General features: G+C 37.3%; 1 protein-coding gene across 1 annotated transcript in view; it reads right to left on the bottom strand.

The window, feature by feature from the left end:
* The window catches only part of Glra2 (glycine receptor alpha 2), a 200747-nt gene that overhangs the window by 136035 nt on the left and 37960 nt on the right, over positions 1 to 26752 (bottom strand). The window contains exon 4 of the mRNA XM_029472935.2: positions 19316 to 19539. Coding sequence (XP_029328795.1) covers positions 19316 to 19539 — 224 coding nt within the window. The remainder of the gene's footprint in view (positions 1 to 19315; positions 19540 to 26752) is intronic.

Raw genomic sequence — 26752 nt, 5'->3', positions numbered from 1 at the left:
GAAGTAGAAACAATAAAGAAATCACAAAGGGAGACAACTCTGGAGATATAAAACATAGGAAAGAGATCAGGAGCCATAGATACAAGCATCACTGACAGAATATAAGAAATAGAAGATAGAATCTCAGGTGCAGAAGATTCCATAGAAAACACTGACACAACAATCAAAGAAAATGCAAAATGCAAAAGATCCTAACTGAAAACATGCAGGAAATCCAGAACAAAATGAGAAGACCAAACCTAAGGATAATAGGTATAGAAGAGAGCAAAGATTCCCAATTTAAAGGGCGAGTAAATATCTTCAACAAAATTATAGAAGGAAACTTCCCTAACCTAAAGAAAGAGATTCCCATGAACATACAAGAAGCCTGTAGAAACCAAATAGATTGAATCAGGAAAGAAACTCTTCATCAAATAATAATAAAACACCAAATGCATTAAATAAGAAAGAATATTAAAAGCAGTAGGGAAAAAGGTCAAGTAAAGGCAGACCAATTAGAATTATACCAGACTTCTCACCAGAAACTATGAAAGCCAGAAGATTCTGGGCAGACTTCATACAGAGACCCTAAGAGAAAACAAATGCCAGCCCAGGCTACTATACCCAGCAAAACTCTCAATAACCATAGATGGAGACACTAAGATATTACATGACAAAAACCAATGTATACAATATCTCTCCACAAATACAACCATTCAATGGATAATAAATGGAACACTTGAACACTAGGAGGACAACTACACCCTAGAAAAAGCAAGAAAATAATCTTCTGTTAAAAACAAAAAGAAGACAACACAAAAAAAAACCATATAATTTCCCCTCTAACAACAAAATAATAGGAAGCAATAATCACTTTTCCTTTATATCTCGTAATATCAATAGACTCAATTCCTCCAATAAAAAGACGTAGACTAACAGACTGGTTATGTTAACCTGGACCCAACATTTTGCTGCTTACAGGAAACCCACCTCAGGGACAAAGACAGACACTACCTTAGAGTAAAAACCTGGAAAACAATTCTCCAAGAAATGATCCCAAGAAACAAGCTGGAGTAGCCATTCTAATATCGAATAAAATTGACTTTCCACTTGAAGTTATCAAAAAGATAACTTTATACTCATCAAAGGAAGTTACTACCAAGAAGAACTCTCAATTCTGAATATCTATGCTCCTAATGCAAGGGTACCCACATTCATAAAAAAATTTTTACTAAAATTCAAAGTACACATGCAAAACACACAATAATATTGGGAGACTTCAACACTCTACTCTCAGCGATAGACAGATCATGGAAACTGAAACTAAACAGAGACACAATGAAACTCACAGAAGTTATGAAACAAATGGATTTAACAGATACCTATAACACATTTTATCCTAAAACAAAAGAATATACCTCCTTCTCAGAAACTCATGCTACCTTCTCCAAAACTGACCATATAATCAGTTAAAAGCCAGGCCTCAACACATACAAAAAAATGGAAATAATCCCATGCATCCTGACAGATCACCATGGTCTTAAGGCTGCTCTTCAATAACAACATAAGCAATAGAAAGCACATATACAAATGGAAACTGAACAGCACTCTACTCAATGACCATTTGGTCTAGGAAAAAATAAAGAAAGAAATTAAAGACGTTTTAGAGTTTAATAAAAATGAAGCTACAACATACCCAAACTGATGGGACACAATGAAAGCAGTCCTAAGAGGAAAATGCATAGCTCTGAGTGCCTCAAAAAAAAAAAAAATTGGAGAGAGAGCATACACTAGCATTTTGACAGCACATCTGAAAGCTCTAGAAAAAAAGAAGCAAATATACCCAAGAGGAGTAGATAGCAGGAAATAATTATACTCAGAGCTGAAAACAACCAAGTGGAACAGAAAGAACTATACAAAGAATCAACCAAATCAGGAGATGGGTCCTTGAGAAAATTAACAAAATAGTCAAACCATTAGCCAGACTAACTAGAGGGAAAAGATACAGTATCCTAATTAACAAAATCAGAAATGAAAAAGGGATGCATAACAACAGAAACTGAGGAAATCCAAAAAAAAAAAAAAATCATCAGATGCTACTACAAAAGCCTATACTCAACAAAACTGGAAAATTGGATGAAATGGACAATTTTGTAGACAGATACCAGGTAACAAAGTTAAATCAGGATCAAATAAACAATCTAAACAACTCATATCCCCTAAAGAAATAGAAATAGTCATTAATAGTCTCCTAACCAAAACAAACAAACAAACAAACAACCCTGCAGGACCAGGTAGGTTTAGTGCAGAGTTTATGAATTCATCATGAATAACAAAAAAACCCCAGGATACCAAAATCTATTTTCAACAATAAAAAAACTTCTGGTGGAATCACCATCCCTGATCAACTGGTGACTAGCATATAGAAGAATGCAAATTGATCCATTCTTATCTCCTGTACAAAGCTCAAGTACAAGTGGATCAAGTACCTCCACATAAAACCAGAAAAAAAAGTAGGGAAGAGCCTTGACCACATGGGCACAGAGGGAAAAATTTCCTGAACCAATAACTTAGGCTCTAAGATCAAAAATTTAGCCAGGCGTGGTGGCACACGCCTTTAATCCCAGCACTCGGGAGGCAGAGGCAGTCGGATTTCTGAGTTCGAGGCCAGCCTGGTCTACAAAGTGAGTTCCAGGACAGCCAGGGCTACACAGAGAAACCCTGTCTCGAAAAACCAAAAAAAAAAAAAAAAAAAAAAAAGATCAAAAATTTACAAAAGGGATCTCATGAAATTTCAAAGCTTCTGTAAGGCAAAGGACACTGTCAATAGGACAAAACAGTTACCAACAGATTGGGAAAAGGTCTTTACAAAACCTACATCTGATAGATGGCTAATATCAAATACGTACAAAGAACTCAAGAAGTTAGACTCCAGAGAAACAAAAATAATGCGTTATAGAGCTAAATAAATAATTCTCAACTGAGTAATACCAAATGGCTGAGAAGCAGCTAAAGAAATGCTCAACATCCTCAGTCATCAGGGAAATGCAAATCAAAACAACCCTGAGATTCTATGTCACACCAGTCAGGGGGCTAAAATCAAAAACACAGGTGACAGCAGATGCTGGCAAGGTTGTGGAGAAAAAGGAACACTCCTCCATCGCTGGTGGGATTGTAAGATGGTATAAACACTCTGGAAATCAGTTTGGTGGTTCCTCAGAAAACTGGACATAGTACTACTGGAAGATCCAGCAATACCTCTTCTGGGCATATATCCAGAAGATGCTCCAACATGTAATAAGGACATGCTCCACTATGTTCATTGCATCCTTAAGTATAATAGCCAGGAGCTTGACAGAACCCAGATGTCCCTCAACATAGAAATAGGTACAGAAAATGTTGTACATTTACACAATGTATTAAAAACAATGAATTTATGAAATTCTTAGGCAATTGTATAGAACTAGAAAATATCATCCTGAGTGAGGTAACCAAATCACAAAAGAACACACATGGTATGTACTCATTTATATGTGATTATTAGCACAGAAGCTCAGAATACCCAAGATTCAATTCACAGACCCCAAAGTGTAGATTCTTAGATCCTTCTTAGAAGGGGGAACAAAATACCCATGGAAGGAGTTACAGAGACAAAGTGTGGAGCAGATATTGAAGGCATGACCATCCAGAGACTGTCACCTGGGGATCCATTCCATATACAATCACTAAACCCAGACACTTTTGTGGATGCCAACAAGTGTTTGCTGACCAAAGCCTGTTATAGCTGTCTCCTAAGAGACTTCACCAGTGCTTGACAAATACAGAGATGGATGCTCACAGCCTACCATTGGAGTGACCATAGGTTTCCCAATGAAGGATCTAGAGAGAGGACCCAAGGATCTGAAGGGGTCTGCAGCCCCATAGGAGGAACAACAATATGAACCAACCAGTACCTCCAGAGTTCCCAGAGACTAAACCACCAACCAAAGAGTATACATGATGGGATTCATGTCTCCAGTTGCATATGTAGCAGAGGATGGCCTAGTCGGTCATCAATGGGAGGAGAGGCCCTTGGTCCTGTGAAGGCACTATGCCTTAGTGTAGGGGAATTCCAGGGCCAGTAAATTGGAGTGGATAGGTTGGTGAACAGGGGGATGGAGGAGGGGATAGGGATTTTTGGAGGGGAAGCCAGGAAAGTGGATAACATTTGAAATGTAAATTAAAAAAAAAATCTGGAGGAATGGAGACTCTTCACCAGAGTGGCCCACAAATTGAAAACGGAGCTTTAGTAATTCAGCTTTCATAAATGATTATTAAAGTCTTGAATGGGAGTTTTAGTGACAGTTATTGTTTTACCCATGTGCCTATAAGCAACCTCAATGACTACACTGTTTTGTCAAACTACCCTTAAGTAGAATCCTTTCTTTGTTCAGGGGTCTGTTATCAATGGCAGGTGTGAAGTGAATAGACAGATGGTTGTGTATCTCTCCACAGGAACAGTCACCAGAGAGATAGCAATTTCAAATCACACACCATCACTAAGTTTACTTCTCACAAAGAGCTAAAATGGCAGCTCCAGAACCAGCCTAATTATTATCTGAAAAGACATGCAATTATCACTTCCATTATTAGGCATTTGCCTTCCCCAAAAGAGGAAACACGAGACCAGGAGAGTATCTGATTTGTACTAAGTGGAATCTAGATAGCCTAGGTACTGAATAGAAAATGAGTACACACATAAATTAGGGTGGGTGGTAGGGGGAACTGTCTTTCTGCTTTATTTCTTTTATATTCTAAGAATCATTAAACATTTTGTATGGATGAGGAACTGAAAGATTACTACAGTTCTAAGAAATGTTAAATGACTTTTTAGAGTCACTTAGTGATATTGGATCTGAATCTAAGTCTTCCTGGCCCTCAGAATTGACATCTGTCTCCATAGCATTTTATCATTAATTGCCTAGCTCCCCTTCTGCTTTTACATTCTTCATCTGACTTCTCAATAGCCCAAGTGAAAGGAGATGCCTTTTTTGTTGTTATTTCATTGTTCTTTGAAGCAACACAGTTATCAATGGCTTTGTTCCAGGAGCATGGGAACTCACATAATTATTTACATTAATTATTTGTCTTTTAATTACTGTCCAGTGATCACTGTCACACCTTCTACAGTACAGATATTTGTTTGTAGTTTTAAATGCTTCAAACAAGGTAGAACTTGTAGAGAGATTATAAAGCTTTGCAAACATATAAATCTTCTCCCTTTTAAAATGGAGTGTCTTTCTTCTAGAGCAGTGAAGGAGCCCTTTGGCAAACTATTTCCCAAACTATTTACATTATTAATTATAACAGTGGCAAAACTAAAGTTATGAAGTAGCAATGGAAATAATTTTATGATTGGGGGTCACAACAACATGAGGAACTATATTAAAGGAATATTGTTAATCATTGCTTGAGTATATAATCTGGCAGAATTTACTAAAATTATTTGCATATCTTGAAAGAGCCACAGTGACATTATACATGTTTCTCTGGGGATTGATGCCATATAGGGATTCTGTTAAATGCAGCAGAAGCCCTTGTCAACATAAGTCATCTTTCCCAGAACCTCTGACTTTTTCCTTTGGTTTCCTGACATGAGAAAACATAGGTAATAAGTAATGATAGACTGGCCTTTAAACTTTATTGGTTCAAACCTTCATTGTGATTAGATTCACCTACATATCTAGCCAATTGTTGAGTCAGCCCATCATAAGTTTTAACCTTCCAAAAATGCCCTATAGTTTCTCCTGCATATTTAGCTGAGGCTAAAATGATCGAGATTGTGATTGGTAAATTTCTCTGCATTTATAATAGTTTAGACTCTCATTGAGGGTTATAAGGCCATCTCTTAAACCACAGGAATTTCAATCTTCCTTGTTCTGCTCCCAAATCTGATTTCTCACTTGTGGAATTGGATATTGACATTGGGAGAGAATGGTTCCAAGATCTAAAAGCAGTATGAAGTAGGCACCTTGAAATGAAGACTTTCTTCTTGTCCTCAAGCTCTACAGAATATGAGAAAACATTAATTCATTGAGAAGTAGTTTGGTGGCTTGAGGAGAAGAGAAAAGTTGTCATAGCACTAGTCAATTTTGTCTGCTTTCCTGGAGAAGAAACTATGTCAAAATGATGATCTGATGAGGCTGAAGAGAGCTGTTCTGTGACCGCATAGGACAGATTAAATAAAAGAAGGAAGTGTGGCTCTCAAATTTTCCCAAGATACTTTCTTGTTATTCAACCTCTACAAACTGATGAATGTTAATGCCGCAGAAATCACTTCCAAATGCAGGGAAATCTTTCTATTTCTAGTCCAGTCAGATGAAGTCAAAGGTGACTAGTTATTTGACTTCCATATATTTTGCTGAACACTTTCTTCTCCTTCAAGCGTACATTCAAAGATCCTAACTATGTTTCATAGGAGACAATCCATTTTATATTTGTATTTATCAACTCAAATTTGAATTCAACATAACTTTCCAGAAATTATGAGAATTTGTTATGTATATAACCCACTTCTGATTCCTTCATAATTTTGTCCCCAGCTGCTCCATTTTTGAAGGCTCTTCTCCAAAACTATCCTCTTGGTGCCACTTAGCTCAGCTCATACTTAATCTACCAGTATAGTACATACCAGCTTTTCCCACCCTTGAAACCCTACTTATCCCTAAGAAGAATGGGATCATGTGGTTTCCATGGTACTTTATAGTACTTTCTTGATTTACTGCTTAACTCTGGTGATGGTGCTTATGTTATAGTCATTAATTTCTCCAATAAGTCAAGTCACAAAAATAATGAATATTTGGAGACAGAATTACAAAATGAGGATATAAGATATAAAGATAAACATGGTCTAGTCATAGATATAGAGAAAGGATCACAACTTTTCATACCTAACAAATGTGTGTTTTTGAGGCTCATCAAAGTTGAGTAAAATATCTTTAGCATCATCATGGTAACATCTAAGTAAGTCTCATTTCAGTGTGAATTTTATTTTCAGTTCTGGCATCTAAATAAAGAATGTTCTTTTATATTATTTTATTTAAAAAATCATTCTATAACCAGAGTCAGAATCCTTTGAGGCTCTTGCATTAGGCCACAGCATGAGTCAAGAATGGGAGGCAATCTGGAAAAAGTTGGCCTTTTATGTATGAATAGAATTGGTCATCAGACAGGATTGTTTAGGGGGCACAGTTGGGTGTCTGTCTAGAAATCTACACTCTACCTACTCCCAGTGGTATTTGTAATGTATCTGTAGAGAGACAAGGGATGTCAGCCCCCATTGATTTTCTATTACAACTCAAACCCTATGGGGAAGGTGGGAGACTGAATCATCAACACCTATAACTGGGAACTTAACCAAAAAGGATTTACAGACATTTTTTACCTCTAGTGCCATAAAAAGGTAGGTTACAGCTCATGCAAAGACAAGCAGAAGCTTTGGCAATATGGGATGTTTTGTGCAGAAACATTTCTATAATTATTGATGGTTTGAGAGAGTGTGACAGTTGCTTTTAAATGTCAACTTGCCACAAATTTTAAAATAACCTGAGCATGGAGCTTCAAGTGAGAATTGTCTTAATTGTGTTAACTCACATGGGAAATGGTGATGGCCCCCTTCTGGTAGTATCCCAGAAAAAAAGGCACAACAGAAGGAAGATGATTTCATCTTTGTTCACTTGGCCTTTCCTCTTGCCACTGAGTTAATTTGTCCTGCTGCTGATGCTGCTGAGTCCTTTCCTGATACTAGAAAAAAAATTTCTGAGTTTCCAACACATACAGAGAACCAGCGATTCTTCTGCAACCCTCTAAGTCTTTGGCACCAGATTGAGATTGCTAATATAAGAACACAAGAAAAGTACCAACTTCTAGGTCTCTCTGGTATTAGACAGTCGCTACTGGATGACTCTGATGGTGGAGGCACCCAGCCTTAGGGACCAAACAATAACCCAGTTCTCAACCTTACCAGAGGAAGTAAGAGTTAGAGAACTAGGCAGAAATTGGCATTCCTCCATGGTTCTTTAAACTAGACTTAACTAGATTTAAGTTTCTTGTTGATTGATGGTAATATGAAAGCAAACGCAAAGCAAACCCTTTCCTGTGCAAGTCACTTTAGGTCACACTTTCTTACCACAGCCACAGAATGAAACTAGGTCATGGGAACTTTCAGAAGTGATCTAATTTAAAGGAATAAAACAACTATCAATAATGAGACAGCAAACATGTGAGACAAACTTATCTTCTCCTAAAATGTTCACCTTCTATCGTTTTTCTATTATTTGTCCCACCATGTCCTACAATGCCCAGACCTTTGCTAAACTCAACAAAATTGGAATGATAACATTTTTTATACCTAAACTCAACAAAATTGGAATGATAACATTTTTATACTAAACTCAACAAAATTGGAATGATAGCATATGTTGTACACCTAAGTAGGCTCACCTAATTGCTATGGATTTGTGCATTATTAAGTAATGCCAACATAGAATCTGACTTTCTCTAAAGAGAATGCACAATTCAAGATGTATATCCTTCTTTATACTTTGGCCATGGATAATTAATTTGGCAAGTCAGCAAAAATACTTTCAAAAGATGGGGTATGATAAAACATATTAGGAACATTGTGGTATGACTTTGTTAGTCAACTTGACAAAACCCCTTAACTATCTGGGAAGATTCTCATTCACAGATATTGGGTTAGCCTTTGATCATGCCTGCATGTGGTTGCTTTAATTTAATTGATATGGAGAGACTAGTGTGGGTAGCTCTAATCCATGCAAAGGGGATCTTGAATTATAAAAGAGTAGAGAAATCTCAGCACAAACAAACAAATAAGTAAACATATGTGCATTAATTTCTCTGTGCTCTTTGCTATGGAATTGATGTTAGCAGCTGTCTGAACCTCCTGCCTTGACCTACATCATATGATGGACTATAATCTGGAATGAGAAATAGAAATAAACCTTTTTTTCATCAGCTGCCTTTTTCAAGACATTTATCACAGACAAAGAAATAAAACTAGACCAGAAATCAATATTAAACAAAGAATCTGAAGAAAATTCAACAAAAGTGATTTTTGACACATTTTGGTCAACAAAAGCTATATCATACATCACTAGTTAGATATTCCCCAAGACATTTGCTTCCTATTGAAAAACACCTATTTGGTTTTCTGTCATGTGTCTCAAACATTGGACTCAGGGCTTACCAAATGCTAGTCTGCTTATGGACTTCTAACCACTACTACTTCATTTAGGCTCTTGACATTTGGGAAGCAGATATACAAATTATTTTGAAATATGATCTTGCTTATAATGAAAACATTTGAGTATATATATATATATATATATATATATATATATATATCCTCTTGTTCTGGTTCTAAAAGTTGAGAAAATCATGGAATATTTCCCAGAGGAAATATTATTAGCATTTGCTATTGGTTTCAGGAACATGCAAATATAAGACCTGAACACCAAGCACTGTATTTTAGATGCAGACCAAATACTTCAGTAAGTCTTTTTACAGGATGTAGACAACTCATGAGTTCATCTTTAGTACTTGTAGTTTCTTGCTTGTGTCTTTCTCAACCTCTCTTTCTCCTTACCAATTTTGTCTTTTAGGGATCCTCTATGTTCTCACTCTTCTTCCAAGAAACCAAGGCCAAGCACTTTATTGCTTTATATGAACTGAGGCCAATGGTTTCTTAGAGAACTTACATCATAAAATTTAGTTTTTAGGAACAGCCTTTAGTAATGAATGAAATGTCAGGAAAATTTTCAGCAGCTTTTATACAGCAAGTATTGATTGCTTGACTTCCAACTTGAATTAAGTCCTTTACTGGAAATAAATTAACACTAATAATTCCTTGGTCACTAAATAATTTAGTCTAATACCTCTCAAAACAGTAGATACTGACCCTTAAATTTTAACACCAGTTTGAGAACACAATTTGTAAAGTACTAACTACTTTTCTTTTCCTTGTTCCTATTTATTATTATTTTTTAATTAGTTATGTGTCCAAGTGCTTCATTAAAGCTGAGCCTTTTTAGGGTAAGGTTGGTAATTTACTCAGCCTGAATCTTTTATGCCCAAGGTATTGTCTGGATCATTGAGAACTTCTTTAGAAAAATACATTTCTGTAGTTCAAATTTACCAATGGCTTGTGTTCTTTGAATGTGGCATCTCTAGTTCTCCTTCACCAAGAATTTTTCCCTCAGATTTCAGAGACTATCCACATAGCCTGCCTAAGGATAAACTCCTCAGAATCTAAGCAATGAATAAAGTGTCAAATTTCAGAACCAGAGATACCACAATTGCCTCTGGATCTATGTCTGGAACATATATCTGCCAATGATACAGAGCAGAGAGACTTTCACAAGACAAAAAGAAATGACAACAGCCTGATTTTATTTCAGCAGTGTAGACCGTTCCATTTTTACTAGAACGAACACAACCCAAGGCCCAAAGGACTAGCTGAAGCAGCTGATACACTGTGTTACTTTTTATAACTCTCCTTTCCAGCATCATGCTCTACATATGTCCCATTCTATCAGGTCACATCAACTTAGGTCATGCCCAACACTGCATCTTACAACAGACAAATGGATATCCAGCAGAATATTGTTTTCTTAACAATGAAGTGGGCATTGAAGGAATTTGTCTGATTGTTTAGGAAAGCAATGATATTGCTACATTTCACAAATGAGTGGCCCCGTATTCCATAATTTACAGCAAGCATTGTCTTATACTAGATATATGAATGAAATACAGTAAAAAACAAGTTATATAACAACTTCTTAAATGGTGGTGAGTCTACTAACTTGGAAAAAGTATTTATAAGAACACTAACTGCCCACTTTGGAGGGGATGTTAATAAAATAAGAGAGTATGGGGTGCTTTATAAAGGACACATGGAATTAACCATATAATCAGTCACAAAGGAAGCCTGAACAGATGCAATAAGATTGACATGACTGCTTGCATCTTATCAAGTCACCATGGATTAAAGCTGGACTTCAACAACAACAGAAACAACAGAAATCCTATCAACTCACAGAAACTGAACAACTCTCTACTCAATAACAACTGGGTCAGGGAGGGAACAAAGAAATAAATTAAAGACTTCCTAGAATTCAATAAAAATTAAGGCATAGCATTGCCCAACTTATGGGACATGATAAAAGAGGGATGCTCATAACACTAAGTACCTTCAAAAGAAATTGTAGAGGTCTCACACTAGCAACTTAAAATCATACCTGAAAACTGTAGAATAAAAAGAATCAAACACACCCAAGAGGAGTAGATGGCAAGAAATAATCAAAGTCAGGGCTGATAACAATAAATTAGAAACAAAGAGAACAATACAAAGAATCAGTGAAACCAATAGCTTGTTTTTTTTTTGTTTTTTTTTTTTTTTGAGAAAATCAACCAGATAGACAAATCCCTAAGTGAACTAACTGAAAGGCAGAAAAAGAGTATCAAACTTAACAAAATCAGAAATGAAAAGGGGGGAGATAACAGAAACTGAGGAAATTGAAAAATCATCAGAACCTACTACAGAAAAGCCTGTATATCACAAAGTTGAAAAATCTAAACTAAATGGATGATTTCACTGTAGATTCCACTTACCAAAATTAAATCAAGATTAGATAATCTATTTAAACATTCCTGTAACATTTAAGGAAATATAAGTAGTTATTAAAATTCTCCCAAGTAAAAACGGAGCACAGGGCCACATGGTTTTATTACAGCATTCTACCAGATTTTAAAAGAAGAACTAAAACTAATATTCATTGAACTCTTTCACAAAATAAAAACAGAAGGAACTTTGTCAAACTCATTCTATGAGGCCACAGTTGCCCTGCTACCTAATCCACACAAAGACTCAACAAAGAGAATTTCAGACCAATTTCTATTAGGAGTACTGATCCAAAAAATATTCAACAAAATACTTGCACACTGAACATATATCAAAAATATCATCCAACATGACCAAGTAGCCTTCATTCCAGGGATGCAGGGAGTGTTCAATATTTGAAAATCCATCAATATAAACAAACTGAAAAAAAAACCCCACATGATCATCTCATTAGGTGATTTAATAAAAGCCTTTGACAAAAGCCAACATACCTTTCCATACCTCAATGCATTTAAAACAATATATAACAAGCCAACAGTCAACATCAAATTGAATGGAAAGTAACTTAAAGCAGTTCCTCTAAAACCAGGGACAAGACAAAGGAGCCAAATCTCTCTATCTTTTCAACATAGTACTTGAAGTTTTAGCTGGAGCAATAAGACCACCAAAGAAGATCAAGGGGATACAAAATGGAAAGGAAAAAGTCAAAACATTGCTATTTGAAGAGGATAAGATAGTATATATAAATTACCCCCAAACTTCTACCAGAGAACTTCTATAGCATATATACACCCTATGTAAAGTAGCCACATACAAAATTATCTTAAAAAATCAGTAGTGCTTCTCTATACAAATCACAAACAGTGCAAAAAAGAATTTAGGGGGAAAGCATCCTTTGTAATAGCCAAAGATAATACAAAATATCGTGGAGTAACTCTAACAAAGCAAGTGAAAACCCTATACGACAAGAACTTCAAGTCTCTGAAGAAAGAAATTGCAGAAGATATCAGAAGATGAAAAGATAGCTCTTGCTCATGGAGCAGTAGGATTAACATAGTGAAAATGGCCATTTTACCAAAAGTAAGCTACGGATTCAATGAAATTCCCATCAAAATTCCAACACAATTCATTTCTGATTATGAAATGGGGCTGTGAAATGCAGCCTATTCTGGTTGAATGAGGCTTGTTCTGGCCACCCAGTAGAAAACTCTACAAGGCATGGAACAGTGAGCCACATTCCCAGAGACAGGTGTCTGATACCACAGAGCCCCCAACTCCATAATTCTGTGACTATAAGTCACACAGACAATGTTCTAAGCTCCTGGTATTCTGGCTAGACTCCACCCCCACAGTTACCTGACTATAGCCAGGTATACTCCTCCCCATATTTACCTGGCAACAGAAAGATAGTCTAGCTCACTTTAAAAGGGGCTGCTTGGTCCCTCCTCTCTCTCTTTAAGCTCTCACCTTTCTTACTCTCTAGCCCTCCTTCTCTCTCTCCCTTCACCCCTCTCTCCATGTGGCCATGACTGGCCTCTCTATCTTTCTACCTTCTCTCTTTCTTCCTGCTTTTCTACAGTAAAGCTCTAAAACTAGACTCTCTCTGATGAAGACCCGCTGTGCTTGAACGATGGGACAGGCTTTCTCCTAATGAGCCACATCTGACCTCCCACCAGAAGGCCATCCTGTGCTCCAGCCACGGAAAGGATCAGACCAAGGACTCCCACCTGGAACCATCGAGAACCCCCTCTCCTCCTTTGGCCCCAGGGATGACTGAGCTTCACCCGGTTTCCCATTTGTTCTCAGCTCTTCTGTGGTATCCAGCAAGGAATGCCCGTGACTGAGAACCTGCTATCTCTGGCCTCCATGAGGCCCAGAGACCTAGGACTGCCCCTTTTCCCTCCCCCCCCCCAACATGGGATCCAGTGGCTTCCTACAGGCCAACTCCCACACATGGCTGCATGGAAATTGTGAGGCAGTCCTCCTGAGTCTGCCTGCCCAGAGCACCAGAACGTGGGTTTTCTCCCTCTCCCTTTATTTCCCTGGTGCACACTGCCCAACAAGTGAACAATATTCAACATCATCACTGAAAAACAAACAAACAAACAAACAAACAAAAATAGGAAAACTAAAACAATTCTGTACAATAAAAGAACTTCTAGGGGTGTCACATCCCCCATTTCAGGGTGTACTACAAAGCAATAATAACTAAAAAGCTTCATGATATTGACACAGAAACAGATAGGTTGATCAATGGAATCTAATTTAAGATCCAGAAATATACTCACATACCTACAACCACTTGATTTTTGACAAAGAAGCCAAAACCATACAATGAAAAACTAAAGTATCTTCTACAAATGGTGCTGGTCTAACTGGATGTCAGCGTATAGAAGAATTTGAATAGAATAGAATAGAATAGAATAGAATAGAATAGAATAGAATAGAATAGAATAGAATAGAATAGAATAGAATAGAATTCATCATCCAGCACAAAACTCAAGTCCATGTGGATCAAATACCTCATCATTAAACAGAGAACACATTAACACAGGAAGCAACTTCCTGAACAGAAAATCAACACCTCAGGGAATAAGATCAACAATTAACGAATAGGACCTCACCTCATGAAACTGAAACACTTTTGCAAGGCTAAGGACATCATCAATAGGACAAAGTGGCAGCCTACAGAATGAGAAAATATCTTCATCAACACTACATCCAACACCAGGCTGATATAAAAAATTTATAAAGAACTTAAGAAATTAAAAACCATAAATACAAAAAACCAAATTAAAAAATGGGGTACAGAGCTAAACAGAATACTCAACAGAGAAAACTTGAATTGTTGAGAGGCACTGAAAGAAATGTTCAATCTCTTTAATTATCATGGAAATGCAAACCAAATTGACTCTGAGATTCCACCATACACTGGTCAAAATGGCTAAGTTCAAAAACTCAAGCAACAGCTCATGTTTTGAATGAAACAGAACAGTTCTCCATTGCTGTTGGGAGTATAAAATTGTACAACCACTCTGGAAATCAATTTGGATGTTTCTCAGTAAATTCTGACTAAATCTACCTCAAGAACCAACTATACCACTTCTGGGTATATACCCAAAAGACGTTTCACCATACCATAAGCTCAACTATGTTCATAGTAGCTTTATTCGTAATAGCCAGAGACAACTTCAATGTCCCTCAACTGAAGAGTAAAAAAAGAAAATATGCTACATCTACAAAATGGAATACTATTCAGCTATTAAAAACAAAGACAGTGGGTTGGTAACACCATCCCTCCTCCTGAGGCTGTGTCTATCTATTGGAGGTAGATTCTTTGAGTTCCTTCTCCCCACTGTTGGTCATTTCATCTAGGCTCACTCCCATTGATTCCTGAGACTCTCTGACTTCTTGTCTCTGGTACTTCTAGACACAGAATTGTTCCTTTTTAGAAGAACTGCAGGGACAAAAATGGAGAAAAGACTGAGGGAAAGGTAGCCAAGTAACCAGACCAACTGGGGATCCACCTCATAGGTAGACACCAAGCCCTGACACTATTACCGGTGCCATGATGCACTTATGGACAGGAGCCTAGCATGGCTGTCCTCTGAGAGGCCCAACCAGCAGCTGACTGAGACAGATGCAGATACTTACGCTCAACCATTGGAAATTGGGGAGCTCTATGGTTGAACTAGGAGAAGGGTGGAAGAAGCAGAATAGGAGGATGGCCCCATTGGAAGACCAGCAGTCTCAACTAACCCATACTCCTGGGAGCTCCCAGAGACTGAGACACCAATCAGACAGCATATATGAACTGGTCTGAGGCCCCTGACACATATATAACAGAGGACTGCCTGGCCTGACCTCAGTAGGAGATGTACCTAATCCTGGAGAGACTTGGGGCCCCAGGGAGGAGTGAGGCCTGGTGGTGGTGGACCATCTTCTCAGAGCCAGCAGGGAGGAGGAAAGGGATGAGGAACTGTGGGAGGGGGGATTGGGATTGGGGGCAATGGCTGAATTGTAAATACATTTTAAAAAAATCACCAATTGAATTGAAAAAAACAAACAAAAAACAGAGACAACAGGAAATTTGAAGGCAAATGGATGTAATTTGAGAATAATCATCCTGAGTGAAATAACCCAAATTCACAAATATACATCTGGTACGTACTCACCTGTGTGAACATAAAATGCAGGATATCCATGCTACAATCCACAGACCCAAAGATACTAGGCAATAGCAAGGGCCCAAGGGAGGACATGTGAATCACACTCAGAAGAGGAAACAAAATAGTTATCAGAGGTGGATAGAGAGAGGGCACCGAGTGGACGAGAAGGTGAGTAGAGGTCTGGGAATGGTGATCAAGTGTCAGGGGAGGGGTGGGAGAGGGCTGAGAGTGACAATAAAAATTAATGGGGGCCATATATGTGATTAGCTGGAGACTTGGATTGGGGAGGCTATCTGAAATTTATGGGGGTGACCCTAGCTGAGATTCCTACCAGCAGGGGATATAGAGACTGAAGTGGCCACTTCCTGTAGCCAGGTAGGGCTTCCAGTGGAATTAGGGGGATATCAACCTATCCACAGAACCTTCCAGTTGAATTTTGTTCTCCCTACAAGATGTGCAGGGATAAAAATGGAGCTGAGACTGAGGAAAAACCAACTAAAGACTTCCCCAACTTGGTACCCATCTTTTGTGAGAGAGCCAACTCCTGACATTATTAATGATCAGACAAGAACCTAGCAAAACTGTCTCCTGAGAGGCTTCATCAATCAGCGGATGGAGGCAAATGCAGAGACCCATAACCAAACATCAGATGAAGCATGGGGAGTCTTATGGAAGAGTGGGGAACAGGATTGAGCAAGCCAGTGGGAGCAAGGACAAGACAAGAAAACCTACAATGTCAACTAACATGAGACCATGGGGGTTCAGAGACTGAACCACCAACCAAAGGGCATGTAGGGCCTGGATCTGGGCCTGCTCCCATTTATAGCAGAAGTAAAGCTTGGTCTTCCTGTGAGTCCCCTACTGATTGGAGTAGGGACTGTCTCTGACACTGTTGGCCTGCCATCGGATCTCCTTTCCCTACCTGAAAGGCCCGATTGGGCATCAGTGGAGGATGTGCTTCGTCCTGCTGAGACTAGATGTCCCAGGGTGGCTAGTTCCCAAGGAGGGGGTTCCCCTTCTTTGAGGAGAAGGGGAAGAGGTAATAGTGGTATTTATAAGGGCAAAGAATGGGAGGAGGGGGATTGCAGTTGGGATGTAATGTGAATAAAAATAAATAAATTATATTAAAAAAGGAATTAAAAAAGACAAAACAGCAGCCCACAGAATACCAAAAAGATCTTTAACAACTTTACATTCAACAGAGGGATGATATCCAAAATATATAAAGCACTCAAGAAATTAGACACCCAAACCCCAAATAACCCAATTTAAAAATGGGGAACGAAGCTAGTCAAAATTAATGACAGAAGAATCTTTAATGCCTAAGAAACACTTAAAGGAATCTTCAACATCCTAAATCACCAGGGAAATACAAATCAAAACAACCCTAAAATTCCGCCTCACACCAGTGAGAATGTCTAAGATCAAAAACTCAAGTGAGCACATCCTGGTGAGGATATGGAGAAAGAGGAACACTCCTCCATTGCTGTTGTGGGTGAAAACAAGTACAACAACTCTGGAAATCAATTTGGTGGTTTCTCAGAAAATTGTAAATAGTTCTAACTCAAGACCCATCTATACTAATTCTGGGCATATACCCAAAACATGCCCCCACTATAACACAAGGACACTTACTCAATGGTGTTCATAGCAGCTCTATAAATAATAGCCAGAAACTGGAAGCAATCTACATGTTCCCTCAACAACTGAAGAAAGGATGCAGAAAATGTGTTACATTTACACAATGGAATAGTACTCAGCTACTAAAATCAAGGACATCATGAAATTTGCAGGCAAATGCAAGGGATTTGAAAATATCATTCTGAGTGAGATCACCCAGACCTAGGAAGACACACATTGTATGCCCTCACTTTTAAGTGGATATTAGCCATAAAGTACAGGATAACCATGCTACAAACCATAGACTCAAGGAAGCTAAGTAATATGTAGGATCCCAAGGGAGGGGTAGACACTGAGAAAGGGAAATAGATTACCTATTGAGTGTGGATACAGGGAGGGGATTGGGTGGGGAGAGTACTGCAGGATGGGAATAGAGGAGAGAGGTGGGGGAGTATGGAAGGAGTGAGAACTAGGAGAGGGAACTGAAATCAGAGTGTATGCATTTCTGGGATGAGCTAGAAACATAGGACAAGAGAAACTCCCAGTAATCTTTGAGGATGACCCTATCTAAGACTCCTAGCAACAGGGAATATGGAACCTGAAACAGCCATTTTCTGTAACCAGGCAATACATCCAGTGGAGGGATAGGGACACCTATTCCCTCAACAAAAGTTTGATCCAAAATTTGTCTTGCTAACAAGATGTGTGGGGAAAAAATGGAGCAGAAATGGAGGGAATGGCCAATCAATGACTGGCCCAACTTTCGACCCATGCCATGTGAGATAGCCATTCCCTGAGACTATTAATGATATTTTGCTATATTTCCAGACAGGATCCTGTTCTCTGAGAAGATTCTCTTAGCAGCTAATGGAAACAGATACATAGACCCATAGCCAACCATTAGGCAGAACTAGGGAAATTTTGTGGAAGAAGGGAGGAAGGATTAAGGAGCCAGAGAGGCTAAGGGCACCACAAGAACACTTACAGAATCAACTACCCTGAGCCCATAGGATCTCACAGAGACTATACCACCAACCAAAGAGAATGCATTGGATGGACCTAGGCTCCCTACTCATACCACAGATGTGTAACTTGGTTTTCATGTGGTACCTATAACAAGTGAAGCAGGTGATGTCTATGACTGCTACCAGCCTTTGGATCCTTTCCCTTTAATTGGGCTGTCTTGTCTAGTCTTAATAGGAAATGAGCCTAAGATGCTTCAGTGTAGGGGAATGCCAGGACAGGGAAACAAGAGTGGGTGGGTGGGTGAGCAGGAGGAGGGGGGTTGGGATAGGGGTTTTCAGAGGGGAAACCAGGAAAGGTGATAACATTTGAAATGTAAATAAAGAAAATAACTAATAAAAAAGATGAGCCAAGTCTTACTCCAACTTTTATGCCAAGGCCAGTTGATATCTACAGGACTCCTTACCCACCATGAGGCAAAAGGAAGGGAGATATGATAGAATGAGAAGGAGAGAGAGGGTCTGGGATGAGAGAAAGGAGGAGAAGCTGCAATCAGGATGTAAAGTCAATAAAAAAATGAATAAATGAAAAATAGAATAACTGAAATTAGAAATCACATACTATGGTTCATGGTAATTAGATTGAAGAATCAATAATTTCTTGATTTAATACATTTACTTAGGTGTTTATATAATACCATAATCACCTGCCCATAAACAAACTGGATACATATTTGTTGTGAAGAATCATACTTATTAGACCTTGAGATATTCTGAAATCCATATATCTAAGATTCAAATAATAAACAAGAAACCACAAAGTCATATATTCATAAAATTCTGTCCTGAACAATCAGACATCTATATAGGCCTTGAAAAATGAAGTGATAAAACCAACAGCTTACCTAATACTGTAGAGCACTTTGCCATTTTTGGAAATCCGCAACAACTTGTTGTCAGTGGTGACATCATGGAAATTGGCACCCTTCTCATTGGCAAAGAACAAATCTGGTTTCCAAATCGAATCCAACATTGAGGGATCCAAATCCAGGGAATCATCTGGGTACTCACTGTATGCCAGCCGTGAATCGTTCCACTGCTGTCTCAGAAAAATGTTCACCCGGTAGTCCTACAGAGATGCCATAGACAAGAGCCACTTATTGCCCACCCTGGCTGAAGAAATCTATTCAATTTTTCTTCTCACAGTCTTTCTGTTTTGATAGAGTGTTTTTGTCTGGTCAAACCATTCTCTGTACACGTTGATCAAAATACATCACTGAGATCTACTAGAATTTACGTTGGAGAGGATGAAAGAAAGAGATACAAGCAAATCAGAACACCAATTAAACATGTGGACTTTCTTGACCTTTTGTGCTTGAATTACTATTTCTTGGTTGAAGTTGTATTAAATGAAGATGATTTTTCTGTAGAAAAGGGCAATGATGAGTACAGAAGTTGATGTGTCATGGCAGATTACCAAATAAACCTGCTTCATTTTCTCTATCAAAAATGACAAGATTATTGAACTATTTTTTTTTTTTGCTTAGATGCTATGTACAGAAGAAAACTCACTCTGTAATTTGGGAGGGAAAATCATATAAAACCATATTATGATAGATCAATATTCTTAAAATCTTAAAAACATTAAGACACTTCATGGTGACAAAATGGTTCTTTCACAACTAAGTACTTTCAAAGCTCTTAGATATTTCACTGAATTCCCTCAATGTGTTATGTCTACAGTAGACAGCTTGATGCTTCATTCAAACAGAAATTGTTTATGTTTTTCCCATACGAAAACTTTCAGACAAAGGTTTTCACCCTGTGGGAGCCTCAGGTAAAGCCTTGTCTTTCCTACTTGATCCAGGTATTTCCTTCTGTGCTAATGAATCAGCTTGCAACTGTAACTGCTTTCCTGGGGGCTTGTGTTAAAAGACTTTTAGGTTCATGGAAGCACCAACTAACTTGATGATCTAGACTCTGAGGCATCATCAGGAGCCTCTAGTCCATCATGACTGTGGTTTCAGAGCTACTCATTCCTGTCACTCATGGTTATTAAAGGTGAGAGACACATTCATTTGTTCCTTTCTTCTCATACCTTTCACTTAAGCCCTGTTGGCTTCATCTCCACATCCTTGGACTCTAGATATTTTTAACCACTATTTTTCTTTAATGTTGATTATTTTGTCTTATTTTCTTAAAAACTTTCTACTTTAGGTTCAAAACTATCACAGTACCCTTATTTGTAAGCAAATATATGTGATTGTTCAATCTGCCAAGTAAAATGGAAACTGCCAAATAATAGCTTATTTTGATTAATTCTCTTATAGTCAAAAGAAAATAAAAGTTTTAGAGATGAGGATATACTAACCTATTAAAATTTCTATGCCATTTTTTGAAACTGCAGACTACTGGTAACCAATCTCATAGAACACTTCGAATATCGTAGTTGTTGGGGAAGTTGCCTAATGTAAGGCTGGAACTGGCTAAAAATCAAATAAGTCTCAACTATTGCAAATAAACGATCAACCATGAGATCTTTTGGAGAGCCTGCATTATTAAAAGTGATTACCGAAGGGTTTCCACTGTAGTATCATGAACATTCTAACTTGAAGAGGCTTAGAAGGTGACATTTATTTGGAATTTTTTCACAGCAAATCTTCAAATCAGAGATGATGCCATTTGGTGGCTTAGTTCAATAAGTACCCTGACCTGTCAGCTCAATGGCTGTCCCAGTGAGAGACAAAGTGAATAGCAGGACCTCAAACTTCTCATTGTTCATTTTGGGAGTTACACAAAGAGACCAGAGAACTATGATAGGAAAGAGACTATTAGCAGTTCAGTGTCTATTTGGGAATGGCTGTTACTGAACCATTCAAAATTTGTGTGACAAGTGAGCAAGAAAGCCTAATTTGTGAAAATTAAAGAAGTTACAGTTAAAAATGCAACACCATGTTCATGTTTGTATTGGGTATATGTGACATGCTTTTAAGATTTCCCAAAAAAGGCAATGAGGCCTCTTCAGTTTATGGGGCCAGTTACCCTCTTGTTTCCTATAGTGAGAATACATTCTTTTTTTTTAATATTTTTTATTACATATTTTCCTCAATTACATTTCCAATGCTATCCCAAAAGTCCCCCATAGCGCCCCCCACTTCCCTACCCACCCATTCCCATTCTTTTGGCCCTGGCATTCCCCTATATTGGGGCATATAAAGTTTGCAAGTCCAATGGGCCTCTCTTTCCAGTGATGGCCGACTAGGCCATCTTTCGATACATATGCAGCTAGAGACAAGAGCTCCGGGGTACTGGTTAGTACATCATGTTGTTTCAACAATAGGGTTGCAGATCCCTTTAGCTCCTTGGGTACTTTCTCTAGCTTCTCCATTGGGAGCCCTGTGATACATCCAATAGCTGACTGTGAGGATACACTCCTGTGTTTGCTGGGCCCCTGGTGAGAATACATTCTTAACAGAATTCTTGGTGGGTTGGGAGAGTGTATATGCTTGTTTCAATTGCACAAAGGAAAGAAGAGGCTCTTCTCCCCTACCAAATCTAGAGATGCTCTAATTCCAGGAAGTATGTGCTGCTAGACATAAAAGTGAAAGAGTTAAATATTTAGAGAACAGCAGCATCTTCCCTAGGATGTATTTTAGGGTGTAAAAGGCCATGAGAAGCCAGGTAGAAATCACTGGAAAACAAAATCACAAATATAGTATCCTTGTTATCCTCCTGTACTCCTGAGATAATTTAACCCTGTCTATTGATCCACATAGGGGATATTAATTTGGTGACATGCTTATGTTAAAATGGTAACTTTTAAGAAAAATATCTCCACATATGTTTTCATAGAAAATTCCCATGAGTATTCCCCTGTGGTTCTTGGTTTTCTATTTTGAATTTTATGTTGAGATAATTATAAAATGTTTCTTTGTATTATTTAAATCTTTAGAAGAAACACAAGACCATTAATTGTCGAAAGTTCATTTAAAATAAAAATTTCACTATGCATAAATACCAGTATGCATAAAGGGAAAATATTTGTATCCAATGATTACATATGAGATAAAATATATATGAGACCTTTATAAGTAGATACTCCTTTGGATATATAGTCACTAGGATTTATCCATGATATTTTTGTGATGAAATACACTATTCTGAAATAGATAACAACTGTTAAATGTACTTAAAATTTTAAAGTATTAAAAGGTATCTTTAAAAGGAATGTCCAAGGAGAAATTAGATAAACAAAGACAAGTTTTTGCAGCTATGCCTGTGTTCAGGTTCACTATGATTTCCAATGTATGATAATTATTTGGCACACATAATTTATCAATGTATCATTTCTCTTTATTTACAAATAGATTCATGATCTAATAATAGCATAGATCATAATAGAGTGGTTATATAATTCTGTAATCCTTCTTGGGATTTTCTCCTGCTTCCAGGCTCAATAAACTATTAAAAGGAAAGTAAATACTGAGAAACATGTTTAAATGCAGACTAGTTTCTCTTTTACATTGCCTGTACTCTCTAAGGACAAATTCTACTTCAACTAAATGACATATTTCCTTGTACTAAAATTTGTTTTTATATTATTGAATCTCTGAGCATTGGACAAGGCGATAGAAACATTTATATTATGTATGTGGATATATTTCATTTAAAATAATATACACATATAAACTGCATAATCTTTATTATGGTCTTAAAACTGGTAATATGTGTTCTTACATTCCATAATAGTCTTTTATGTCAAATTTAGAATTTTTCAAGTTTCTTTTTCAAATCCCTTATAAAGCAGGGCCTACTCCATAGACATTGTTTCATTAGGCTGAATTATTTTGTACTACTATACCAAGCTCTGAATTTGTACATAAAGATGGCCACTTTATCCCATACACATGCATATCAAACCCAGTCATTACTTCTTACTGCTTGGTATGTGTGCAATTTTCAATCTAATTATAAATATATCAGATATGACAACCCAACTCCTTGATTCTCCATAATGCTTATATTACAACTTTGGTTTTTAAACCTGACTACAGTCTAAAAATATTTTCATAATCTCAAAACTGTATTAGTTTTAACGAGAGAACTTGGATTTTTTATGATGAATGTGGACATAAGGATTTCACTATTAATTTAGAGAGCAAGTTCATCTTATGTATCAGCTTAACAAAATATCTAGTTTATGACAATGTGCTGATTATTCTTTAAGATGTTAGAAATAAGAAACATAATAATATGCTATCTCTTATCAGTCAGCATCTTTTTGTGACATGCTCATTCAGTGACTGACTTAAAGGAAAGTGCTATGCATCCATGTCAGGCTCTGTCTTCTCTGAGTTTCTTAGGAAGGCAATTTCTGATTAGTGGCAAAGTAACTCCTAGTAGCGCAGTAGGAATGGAAAAAAATACATTCAAGTACATTTATCTATCCCTCACATTTCTTAAATATGTCAAGACTCAGAATCTACTGTTGGAGCATGGGTAGTATATAGGTGACTACAGGCCCAAGTCATATAGAATCCACTGCCATCTCTTTGGGCAGTCATTTGGTGATGGGAAGAAAGTTTATCATCTCCATTTTCTGATGCATCAGGCTTTGGGAGAGTGGCATACAGTTGGTACGAAATACCCTTGGCTGCTACTTATCTTGCTAATATTTTCTATTTCTTCCTCAACCTTAAGAAAGACAAGAAGGTAAATATATTCCTTATCTTGCAATTCAATTGTCATCATCAACTAAAGAAAAGGGAGAAAGAAAAAAAGGAAAGGATAAACTGATATTTCTAAAACAGAGAATAACCTGTGTCAGTGTATATCCCTTCTTAGTCTCCTACATCTTTAAGACCATACAAAACTATATCTGCTGAACAACCATAGTACAGGGCCAAACAGCAACAAATTCATGTGCCTCTTAAGGAACAAATAAACATATTATTGTGTAACCTATCATTATGATGATCCATAAAACTATTCCTTAAAGAAACAACAATATGCTGTTCTATGAGTGAATCACTCCAATACTTGTATCAAAGAAGGGAGCATTTGTATTGATTCTGTAAGTAAACCAATACTTTGTCAACAAGCAGTATTTACAATAAATCAGTGTGATTTCATTAACCATGGGAGGGGCTGGTCGTATAATACCATAAGAAAGGTGACAGAAACAGATAATTATCACCTCTTCTTTAGAAACATCCAACCAAAATAAATCGTTCAATAATGCTACTTCAGTCACTGTGGGAAAATGAAATTGAAAGAAACAGAGAACAACAAATATGATCAGAAACTCAGTTTGGAAGCACTCTTGGGAAAAATAGTTCCAGAAACTACAGATAACACTAATTGATGTCCTCCATTATTTATTGATCTGAATAAAGGTTAACATTTCTGATCGAAACTAAAATTAGGTGAAGTTCGGTTTAACTTTTAAACAACTTTTGTGAGTCAAATTTTGGGGAAGTATCAACAAATTTATTAATTGTAGAATCCTGGGGATTTGGGAAAGTAAGTTTGGGCTATGACAACATGTGTGCGTGGATTAGGCTAAACATTTATAACCTCTTAAATCTTAGTTTTAAAACTCTGACTCCCAGCAGGATAGTATTCAATTATGAGAACTTTCTAGAATGGGAAGACACACACACAGACACACACACACACACAGACACACACACACACACACAGACACACACACACACACAATATCAGCAGTCTCTAACCTTAATAATTCCCTTACCAACACTGATGTGCTGTTGGCACCTAATTCTTGGGCTTCCAGCCTCCAAGAGAGAAATCAATTCTGCTGTTTATAAACCATTGAGTTTGTGCTACTTTGTAGCCTGACTCAATTAAGACAAGTTGAATCAGGTGGACACCAAGGCAAGCTTAATCCTCTTGGAAGTCAGGAAATTTTAACAATATTTTTCACACTATTATCAATATATCATATATTTAACTACAAATGCCTTACTTCCGTGGTTGGCATGTTTGACCCAGTCTAAATTTGCAAGCAAAGTTTTATTGGAGTGCACTCATATCAATTTGATCACGATTAGTATGGCTGTTTTTGTGCCCAAAGGGCAGAGTTGAGTAGGCATGAGAGAAACCATCTGGCTCCCAAGGTCTAAAGTCTGTCTTTTTATAGGAAGCGTTTGCCAATTCTCACCCTAGGTGACATGAGATTTTCTTCTTGAACAGAAACATGACCATTTTTTGTATTTTTTTTGTTTCATATCAAAGCCATTAGAAAACAACATGTACATGTGTTTTTCAAAACCGAAAGAAGCTTGTCATTACATCAAAAGCTAATAAGTGAAATAAAAGAAGCACACTATGCAACACTCTTCTAAACATGCAGTTTGATCTGCCTTACACAGCAGATAAACAGGCTGCTGATGTTACCTTTGAGCAACAGTTTCCTTTCCCCCCCATTGGAAACATGACAAAGGACACTTACTAAGTGGCCAGAAGCACCTAAGCAGCCCAATTACTAAACAGCTCTGTAAATCTTAAAGACTGAGGAAAATTGAGTATCCATACCTTCCATTTTCATCTCCTTAAATGTTTAGCTTCTTGTATTAATGAACATGGAAAAGGTGCATATTTACATTTTTGATTGAGATTAAAATGCAATGGGGGAGATTTAATCAAGGCAACTTAGGAGTCTAAGTAATGCAATCAGCATTAGGTCGTGCAAATATGGTCATTGAATGCCATCGTGTAAAGCTGGTGACAGTGGGCTACTGGAAACAGTGTCCCTCTTTTAAAGGAAAAGCAATAGGAGTGACAGAAACTGTTTGTCAAGCCTAGAGTTGTGTTTTTCTGTTCATGTTTTGTTTTGTGTTTCTTATAACCCTATCAAAAGTAGCTTATTTAGGTAAAATTCTCAATGTACTACACATCTTGCTAAAAATCTTACTTCTGGAAGATGCTGCTTCAGAGTGATGTCAAAATGGGTAATAGATATACATTATATTTTATGCTTTGCCAATAAAGTTGACAAGTAGACTAAATTAATTCTTCTTAGTATCAAAGACATCACAAAATACAGTAATTCACTAAACACGAGCTTAGAAGCCTAGAAGAGAAAATCTACTAATTTTTTTATTTATCAATGACATCGTATGTTCATTTTTCACCTCTTGAGACTTTGTAGTATGTATGTTAGTATAACACTCAATCAAATTCAACTACAGTTTCATTTTGGTCTCATCCAATAATGTTGCTATATGATTTAATAACCATGTAAATTAGGAGCAAGCAACTAAGAACTTTTAATAAACCAGACAGAGTCCAAGGAAAAATTTCACCCTAGATGTAATCTC

This window comes from Mus caroli, unplaced genomic scaffold, assembly GCF_978045245.1.
Source record: "Mus caroli unplaced genomic scaffold, Mus_caroli_1 scaffold_5, whole genome shotgun sequence".
In the NCBI taxonomy this organism is placed as follows: domain Eukaryota; kingdom Metazoa; phylum Chordata; class Mammalia; order Rodentia; family Muridae; genus Mus; species Mus caroli.
This window is presented reverse-complemented; position numbering and strand designations above follow the sequence as displayed.